A 10,138-nucleotide genomic window follows, 5' to 3' on the forward strand; every position below is an offset into this window, starting at 1 on the left:
GTTCCGGACCGCAATCGACATCTACGTACGTCGTGGGAAGGCGCCGAGTATTCCTGCAGCCTCGAACTTGGCCTCGAATTTAATAAGTAGCCTTCCCCGGTGTGTACATTGGCACTCTTCCTTCGCGGGCCCATACCTACCTACATAACATACATTACTTACATTACTTACTTACATACCTACCTCATACATCCATCCTATACGTACCCGCTTACTTACCCTGTCTACATACTTACATACGCTCACTCCCCCCAATTCCCCTTTTCCTGGGAGGTGCCTCTATGAAAAACATATCCGGAAAAATGAGGCCCACAAGTTCAGCCCTCCTCATATAGAGCTGTCTCTCATACTTCCTGTACTACACGTATTACCAACGATTCAAGCGTGGGCGAGCTTCCGGCCCCCCTCGAAATCTATATCATGACTGCAACCCCCAACAATAACGATCCTTTACGTCTCAGTGTCGACTCCCAGGTATCTTCTTCTAGTACGTCGATTATGGCCGCTCAGGGCTCTCTATTGCGACGGCCACGCCCGACTCAAGTTCAAACTAGCCACCCACCTAGTACGCAACCTAGCTCAATACCCACCTCAGCTATCAGTGCTTCAACGGCGGCGTCTGGTTCTCCCCAACATGATTCCCCCATCATGTCCCCAGACCACGCAGTGTTGACCAGCACCACCAGTAGCTCTATTCAACCTTCGCCGGAACCTTACCGTAGCCAAGGTCCAGACGCCGAGCAATTCCCCCCTCCGCCGCCCTTCCATCTTGGAGACCCTCTCCTTACCTGCAAGTCCGGCGGTAACAACTCAGCTAATGCTAGCATTGCGGCGACAACTGGTAGCTCCATGGCAGAAGCACTGAACTCTCATTCTGCTGGAAAGGGTTTAATAAGACGGCTTTCCAACCGTGCGAGCAAGTTCGCCAGCAGGACCCGACGTCAGTCTGCGGCGGCACCTATGAGACGGGAAGGAAGCATAGGTCCTGGAATTCTCCGACGCAGAAGTGACAGCACCAACACAGCCCCGGCGGCGGAATCCGTGCTGCTGACGGACTCTGACGATGAATTTCACGATGACATGAACGAGTTCAACAACTCGATCCTTGGCGCAGAGAGTATGGTACGAAATTTCTCTTCAGGAAGCGCCGCACCGTCGCTAGCGGGATCAGCATCATTTGCAGATGTTCCTACCGGACCTGTCGTGCCCATGGCGTTGGTGAAAGGAACTCATCTTCTTAAGGTATCCAAGAAGAAAAAGAAGCGGCTGCTCTTCACACTCGAAGCAGCTGCAGGCAGAATAATTTGGGAGAAAGGTCGTTCTACTAAGTGCATCTATATCGACGACATCAAGGAGGTCAGGATAGGTTCCGACATCCGGCAGTATCGGATTGACTCCGGTATCCCCGAACCCGACGAGGGGCGCTTCTTTACTATCTTTTACGCAGTTCCTGACAAATCTAGGAGCAAGACAATGCACTTGATCGCCGAAGACGAGGAGACATTCGCGCACTGGGTTAATGCCCTAGACTTGATATCCAAGCACCGAGAAGTGCATATGGCCTCGTTAATGGCCTTTAACGACAACGCCATCCGCGAATATTGGAATGGTGAGATGACGAAACAGTTAGAGAACAAGCAACACACGCCTGCTCGAGAGGAAATGGACTTAGCTGGCGTTGAACGTGTTTGCAGAAATCTCCACATCCACATGGCTCCGAGGGACCTTCGTGCCAAGTTTGCCGTTGCTGACACCACCACGTCTGGTCGACTAAACTTTTCCCAGTTCCAAGCATTTGTTCGCGAGATGAAACGGAGAGAAGATATCCGACTACTGTATTTCAAGCTGGCCTCGGATGCAGAGCGGGGAATCACCTTCGCAGAGTTTATGCGATTCCTGCGGGATGAACAATGTGAAGAAGTCGATAGCAATCCCAACTTCTGGGAGAATAAGTTCCTTCGTTGGGCTCGCCGGGCCGGCGGATCTAGGACGGAGACGTCGTCGCTTCATCGTCTTGACAAGGACTCGGTCACGATGAATGAACAAGCCTTCGCGGCCTATCTGACATCAAAAGACAATTTTCCGCTTGTCCGCCCGCCGTCTGAATATTCGCTCGACCGACCTTTCAATGAGTATTTCATCTCCAGCTCTCACAATACTTATCTCGTAGGTCGTCAGATTGCAGACATCGCCTCCATCGAGGGTTATATTTCTACTCTTGTTCGTGGTTGCCGTAGCGTTGAGATTGATTGTTGGGATGGGTCTGAGGGTCAGCCGATAGTCAAGCACGGGTATGCGATGACGAATGCCATCTCATTCCGTGAAGTGATCAACACCGTCAACAAGTACGCCTTTGTCGCGAGCCACTTTCCGCTTTGGGTATCCCTCGAGGTCCACTGCAATGCACCGCAGCAAGAGGTAATGGCCGACATTATGAAGGAGATATTCGGTTCTCGCCTGGTCACTGAACCTTTAGATCCATCCTCGAATACGCTCCCATCGCCTTCGGAACTAAAAGAAAGGATCCTGATCAAGGTGAAGGGAACACATCGAGGCGCGACACGCAACGGTGGCGAGACCACTACAGGTCGTCGACGCGGAAACAGCTTAACCTCTCCTTTCTCGAAGCCGGTGTCCTCTGACAACGCTTCTATCCCAGCTCAATTCTTGTCGAGCCCGCTCCTGGGCCCTACCGCTCAACCCCAGCGCGGAACGCCAGCAAAACGCATAGACACTATTAACGAGGGCGAGGTGCATGATACAGTCAGTAGCAGCACGAGTGAATGCGACAGCGAAGAAGAGAAACGTGGCAAGCGGAAGACTAGTAAGATTGTCAAGAGTTTAGGCGAGCTCGGTGTCTACTGTAGTGGCGTCAAGTTTCACGGCTTCGAATCGGCGGAGTGCAAGAAGAGCAACCATATCTTGTCTTTTATGGAAGGTACATTTAGGAAGCACTCCAAAGCGTCGGATTCCAAGCTTGCTTTGGCCCGCCATAATATGCGTTATATGATGCGCGTATATCCCCAGTATTCCCGCTTATCATCTGACAACTTTAACCCTTTGATGTACTGGCGGAGGGGCGTGCAGATGGCTGCACTCAACTGGCAGACCTTCGACCTTGGCATGCAATTGAATCAAGCCATGTTCAATGGAGGCACTGATCAATCCGGGTACGTCCTAAAGCCCGCGTCGATGCGCGAGATACGCATTCTCCCCGACGGTCTCCCTGCAGAAGCCATCGGCAAATTGGAACGCCAAAATATGTCCTTTGACATCAACATAATCTCGGCGCAGCAACTTATTCGCCCCTCAAGCCTAGCTTCTAACCGCACTCTTGACCCTTACGTTGAGATTGAAATCTTCCATACTAACGATAAGCGGGATAAGCACGACAGCATGGCGGGTATACCTATTCTTACGGACACTCCGCTCAAATCTTCTACATGCATCGTGAAGGAAAACGGATTCAATCCCATTTTCAACCACAAGGCTCATTTCAACGTTACGACCAAACATCCTGAATTACTCTTTGTTAGATTCAGCGTCAAGCTGGCTACTGACGGTGAATATTCGTCCGGTCGCAGTGCCATTATTGCGACTTACACAGCCAAACTTGAAAGTCTTAAACAGGGTTACCGAACATTGCCGTTGTTAGATTCCAACGGGGACCAATACCTCTTCTCGACTTTGTTCTGCCATATCAAAGTTGACCCTACGACCAGCGTCTACGTATCAAAAGCGCGCGAGAGCAACGGTGGTGAAGCTGCAGTCGGCAAGTTAAAGCATATCGGACGAAACGTCTTCTATAGATCGACTGCAAACAGCACAAAATCGAGCTTCGAAAAAAGCAGTGTCGATGGTGACACGCAGCCACACCTCATGTGATTCGGACACACCCCTTTCTAAGCGGGATCTGATTTTGAATCATCTTGTACTTGTACATCTTTTATTTGAGTTAGCAGCCCCGGTCTCGATGATTTCCCGCATTTTTTTGGTTTGAATCTGTAGCGAATACCCTCATCGGATCACATACCCTCAAAAGGGAGGCGGCGTAGCACGGCCATAAGGAATTTTAACGATCTGGTTTTGCATTATTATTATTATTATTATTATTATTTTTTCCTTCGAGGGCGCTTCATATCCAGTCGTCCACTCGAAGTATACCCTCTGAGCAGAGTCTCGGGGACGCGAGGGACCAACGAGAAAGGCATATCATTGGTGTTGAAAGGGCAATTTCAAGATAGATCTGGGAAATGACAAAAAAATCTTCATTTGTTTTTCACATGGACGGTAGCATTTTGGGTCAAAGGTGTTTATTAGGCAAGGGGGTTTTATGACGACTTTTCTTAGTGATGAGGACACTATCCAGAGCATTTTCTTTTATTGGACTTACATATTTGCATTCGCTGTTACGAGCAGGACTTTAGGTGCAAGCTGAGGCGCAGGGTCGCGATGTACCAGCAGCACAAAGAAGGATCAATTCCAGGTGAAAGATTCATATCTTACCGGGGACCCAGGGGTTTCGTGGGCGGCTGTCCTTGACATCCCGACATGTGTCGAGTTTTCACTTCGACACTCCATTTCCCCGGAAGGTTCTTCTTCAACTAGCATTGGCATGTCGGCTCGCATTTGCATGAACTCATATAAAAAAAATACCTGTGGCTCACGCTGCACACCATGTACTGGATCCACAGTGATTCCGAATTACATTACCCAAGCTTCATTCACTCTTTTTTGTTGTGCCCGTGTCTGTTTCCGTGTATTTTGTTGTATCGTGCCTTTTTGGTTATCATCGCCGTCTTCTTATTTCTATACTTTATCATTTGTGATAGTGATATAATAGACTATCATGGCGATGTTGTCCACTCAGGTGCTGCTGATTTATTGCTAATTAACTGCTGACTATGAGCTAGAATCGATAGAATGCACGAAGGTTTTGGAGTGGCTGCTTATTCGATGTAACCGACTGCCTAATGCAGTAGGAGTTCGTCCACTATGGGCCATGGCGCGTAAGGATACCTTGTCGATATCATGCCCAGGCCATGGATTCGGTTGGCTTGGGTCTCGGAAATAATGTGACTCTATGGAGGATATTGGATTCACAAACCTTGTTCAGCCTCGATTGGGATCTTGCTTGCCGTTTCGGGCGAACCCCATCCTCGGGACCTGGGAAGGTATCATACAGTATGCATAGTATGCATTGAATGCGATGCAGCAATGCAGCCCCTTGGTCTGACATACAGCCCATACAAGCCAGCTCAAGCCCATTCAACTTATAGCGTCCAATATCCAGCATCCAGCGTCCAGTGTACGACGCACGACCTATCATACACTTGCGACGCGTCCAGTCCCGTGGGTCGCCCAATCTAGAAGCCCCGAAGATGATCTGATCTGACGTTTAGGTAGCATACGCGATTACCATGCTGGGTAGGCCGCCGGAACTGCGGGATACAATTTAATCTCCAAGTTGGCCACGGCAGTTCGTCGTACCTATGAGGCCGTGGGTCCATCATGGGACTGAGGTCGAAAGATTTACACCAGATGATAGCCTAGTCTAGCTGTTTTCAACGCCAATGCATAAAATGTTGGCGTTTGAACCTGTCGCCGCTGGGACATAAAATTGCCAGCTACCTTTTATTACCGGGCAGCTTTCCTGGATTCGGTAAGCCACTGTCAGCCCAGCCTTCCAGTTGCTGACGCTTGGAATCTTTGAAGGGAGTGGGCTCCGGAAACCTGGCTTTTTTTACCGATCCCCTCGCTCACGGGCCATGTGGGTATTATGCGAGAGACGGATGATGCGGACTTACATGGCTTGAGCACCTATTGTATACCCACGGACGTACATACGTACCTCCTATCTAAGTAATTTTGGCCGCGGGCAAATCGCCTATGTCGTATTTCAATGCACAACGCAGCAGCAAGTGTGGGTAGTAGTAAGTGGAAGAAAGGGAACAAAAGGGTCGGTCGGGGAGGAAAGGGAAATAAAACGCGTCTCTCAGCTTTCAGCAGATGCCGAGATGAATCCCATGTACTTGGAAGCGAAGCAAGGAAAGCGAACGAGGCACGGCGAAGTACCACGCTCAGCTGCAACAAAAAGCCCCGTGGCTGTCACGTATTATACAGCGTCCCTAGGGGTACACCTATTATTGATACGACTTGCTTCATGCAATGCACCAGGCTGCACTTTCATCACATTCCTTCTTACCCAAACCGGCCTGAATCCCCCGTCTCATTGGTAAATGGTGCGGGCTGACGGGACGTACTTCCCTGACACGCCGTCGCCTTCTCCCAAGTGTTCCATCCCACTGGAGAGATTGGGTAGGGCTACGCATGCAGTACATGATGACGAGCCGCTTACGAACCGCATGTCGCAGACACCCAATGATATGCGATCCCAAGCCTGTCAAACCCTCGCGAGCAGCCTTACCATGCTGTCGGGTCCTGCAGCCCGCTCCCAAATTTTTCTTTCTCACCCTCCCGTCTGCCTCAGACCCTGGCAGTGACGTGAGCACTGGGCGCGGGGGGCATAGGAGATGGATGAACACCATCGACGCTAACACACAGGGGAGGAGATTGTTCACGCCATGGCATGGCATGGCTAGCTGGCAACCTACTTTGGTTGTCAGAAAAGGACCTGCAGGATCGATCAGCCGTACGCTGTACTACATATGGTACTTATGTGGCTTCCGCCTCTGGGTGCGGGTTGACGGAACATATGGAATACCGCTTAGGTGTGTAGTCGATCCATGCCGCCTGCTTCCCCTGATCCCGTTCCGTTCCGTTTCGCTTCACATCGGCGTTTTCTTTCCTTATCGGGCTCTCTTTACCCTCGAAAGGAATCTATATCCTGCACTCAACAGCTATACCTACCTAGGTACCTAGGTAACAATATCAAACCCCTATACTCAAGCTTTTGGTGTCTAAATACAGTACTTGAATACCTATGCTAGAGACCCAACAAAGGACGCAAGGTGGGTAGGAGCTTGTGAAACGAGCCACAAATGGAATCTCCAACGCACAAGTAGCGAGTACTTGCTACATCATACGGTATAATACGGTGCAATCCTTGCAGGATTCCTGCCGTCCCGCGTCTTAAAAGTTGACTGAATGGCGATTGTGCATCATGTACGTATAACGCCATACGTCCTTATTCTTCGCTACCGATAGTGACGACTCCGTGTCCTCGGGATTGCGGTATTACTCTTCAAAGCCGCCAACTATCGTCTGGTTCCGGGGGAGCCATATAGCAGGGGGTTCAAAAAACGGCCTACCTAAGCTAGTCCAACTGCACACATATATGCAATTCGCGTATACGCATACCCTACCTAAGGTAGATAGCCTATATGCCTACTTTATACACGCTAAAAAGGTAACGCGCGGCACCAGATCGCCCCTTCTTCGGCGGCAGGAGCGGCAAGATGCGTTCTTGAGTTGATCGGACGAACTCCGAAGGGGAAGAGAAGGGGGGAGGGATCGTCAGAGCCCATACCTAATGTCGACGACAGCAGATCCGCAGGCAGAGAGATGAACAGGGCTTCTCGCAACCGAATAGTCTAGCGGGGGGAGGGGGAAGCCGCGAAGTTTCCTTCACCGCTCTGCAAGACGCCAATCAGAAGGAGACGGAGAATTCTCCGGCCTAGCTTATCTGTGGGTGCGGGCCGGGACGATCAGCTTCAAGCATCATCGATCACACGAGCATTTCCCATTGAGCAAGGGATGAATCAAAGCCGCGAAGTGACGTAATTGAGGGTAGCTTAAGCTGCCACTTGGGCAGGGAATAGCAATAGCAAAAGCAATTCTGGTACGGGAAAGTTGCAAATAGCCGTGATTCCGCGAGGAAACAGTACTGTACTTTGAAGATACCTATTGTCGCTTTCCCATGGGGGGGAAACAAACCCCTTTTGCCTTCCCGCATTTTCTCGCTTTCAGGTCGCCAGCAAAGGCACGCATATAGGGCTCCACCGGACGCAGAGCAGAGGGACTGGCAACTCGAACACATCGTTGTAACATCGCGGGCGACTAGTAGGTATATGCTGAAGATCGCTCCCCCCCTCCCCCCAAAAGCTTATAGCGGCATATCACGAGCATAAGACGGGTATTCCGCATCTTGGCTCGACAATCTGCGTATCTTTGGAAAAAGTGATAGGTACTATAGTACTAGAAGAGTCCTAACCCTCTTTTTACCCCGGACTTTGTTGCTACTGGTCCGAATTACTCCCAGGTTTACGTAAATAGCACCAACTTTTTGTCACGCTTCTGTTCCTGGAAGGGGGGTTTTCGTGTTCCCTATCGAACAGCCTGTTCTTCATGCGACTAACCTAGGTAGATTGTTGAGGGGGGAAAGGTGTCTTCTTTCCTTTTTTTTTTTTTCTTATGTTTCCTTTTCTTGGACAGGCCCGCATGAGAGTTTAAAGTGGCAATGGGTTTGGTTGTGTTCCAAAAAACCCCGTATGTAGTAGGCCGGAGACCACCCCGCGTCCGCCGACGCTGTCTAACTTGGAGCGGTGCTTCTTTTTCCTTGCACAACGCAAGAGTATAGGCCGACGCCCCCCGCCCCCCCCCCTTTCTTGTTTTCCTTGCCATTATCCTGCTCACTCCCGGCCGGAGGCAACGCACCGAGAAAATACCGTATATCCTCCCCCACGCGCGCGGTGGTTCGAACCAAGTCTGACTGGCGCTGCTGAGCTTCAACGGTTCGCTCTCCCCTGTCCTGCCATGCCCCCCCGGGAGCCGGTGCAACGCGAACGACGCCCAAAGCCGATGAGGGCCGCGTTGGGCTCGGTGGATGTATTTATTGTCAGGCCCCACGTAAGGACCGCCGCTTTGCTTTTCTGCGGGCTACTACCGTGTGGTCGCAGCCCGGGTCGAAAGCCCAATTTGCCCGAGCGCAGCCAGTGCCAAGGTGACTTTATCAGTTTATACATAATATGGAGTGCAAAGAAAAAAAATTTTCTTTCTTTCAGCCCGGCGAGTTTTCATGGATTCATCACCGGACCGGTAGCTTACTCGGTCAATAGGTACAGGTAACCAACCTATCTACATATCTCAGGTAGATTGACTAGTAGGTAGTTGACTAAATACCTAAAGTAAACAAATCTATTATCTCGGGGAGCGTATCGGCGACTTATGCCCGTATCAACCTCCTTTTTTTTTCCCTCTTTCGGTCTTAACCCCCACCCGGTCTGTGCCGAGAGGCGGTCTCGTGCCTGGGAAAAACACGTAGGCGTATACATAACGAAGATTATGTGGTAGGTAGGTTATAGGTATCTGTGCTGTGCTGTGTTGTGCTACTCGCTGGTATTGGAAGAGTTAGGTTATGTGTAGGTATAGTAAGAATATTGGAATGGGGGAAAACTCTCCGAAAAGAAGAAGGAATTGGGTATGTCGTGTCGCGTCGTGTTATGTCGTGTTGTGTGATGAAGTGGGATGGGGAGGTGCTTGGGCCCGGTCACGTGACAGGTAGGTTAAACCGGTGTGATCGACAGGAAGGATGGGATGCAGAAGGGGGTGGGATAATGAGGAGGGGGAATGAGACGTGGCATTACGAAACGAAAGGGCGAGTTGAGTTGCGTAATGATTGCTTCATCAATGGTAATGTCGCTGCCCGTCAGTTATCGCCTAGGCTGGGATCTTCTTGGATGAGACATTTTCTTGCCTCGTTGAGTCCCAACTTACTGTCAACGTTGCAGGAGCTGAATATCGAAGGTAACGTAATGAGTACTGGGTATGCGATGCTACCGGTGAAGAGAATTCGTTATTGTACATTGCCCAGGCTATGTCGACAATGCTGGACGCCTTAGTGGCGGTTAATAATAATGATCGTGTAGTATAGAGAATTATTATTGCCGAAGCTGCATAATATTGTTAGATGAATATCAGTAGATCTATGTTGACTTTTGACATCTAGGTAGTCTTAATAGTAACAAGCAGTGCCGTAACACAAATATTGTTGAGCTGTAGTCAACGCTATACAAGAGATCAAGGTAGGAGGGAAGATATGAGGCTGAACAAGTAAGGCATAAGAAGGTTAATTAGAGATGGATACACTGAAGCTCTACATACGTATATATCTACTCGGGAATCAAAAAAAAAAAAAAAAAAAAAAAAAGATCAGCTATATATTGCCATTTATTACTTA

General features: G+C 49.8%; 1 protein-coding gene across 1 annotated transcript; it reads left to right on the forward strand.

Moving 5' to 3' along the window:
- Positions 1-849: 849 nt before the first annotated feature.
- F4812DRAFT_450186 (PLC-like phosphodiesterase) lies at positions 850-3,885 on the forward strand (the record flags this gene model as incomplete). Its single annotated transcript, XM_047936064.1, has 1 exon — positions 850-3,885. One exon carries the CDS (start codon positions 850-852, stop codon positions 3,883-3,885), a length of 3,036 nt encoding a protein of 1,011 aa, XP_047792001.1.
- Positions 3,886-10,138: the final 6,253 nt, after the last annotated feature.

This window comes from Daldinia caldariorum (genome assembly GCF_022478825.1).
Source record: "Daldinia caldariorum strain CBS 122874 unplaced genomic scaffold F4812scaffold_4, whole genome shotgun sequence".
In the NCBI taxonomy this organism is placed as follows: domain Eukaryota; kingdom Fungi; phylum Ascomycota; class Sordariomycetes; order Xylariales; family Hypoxylaceae; genus Daldinia; species Daldinia caldariorum.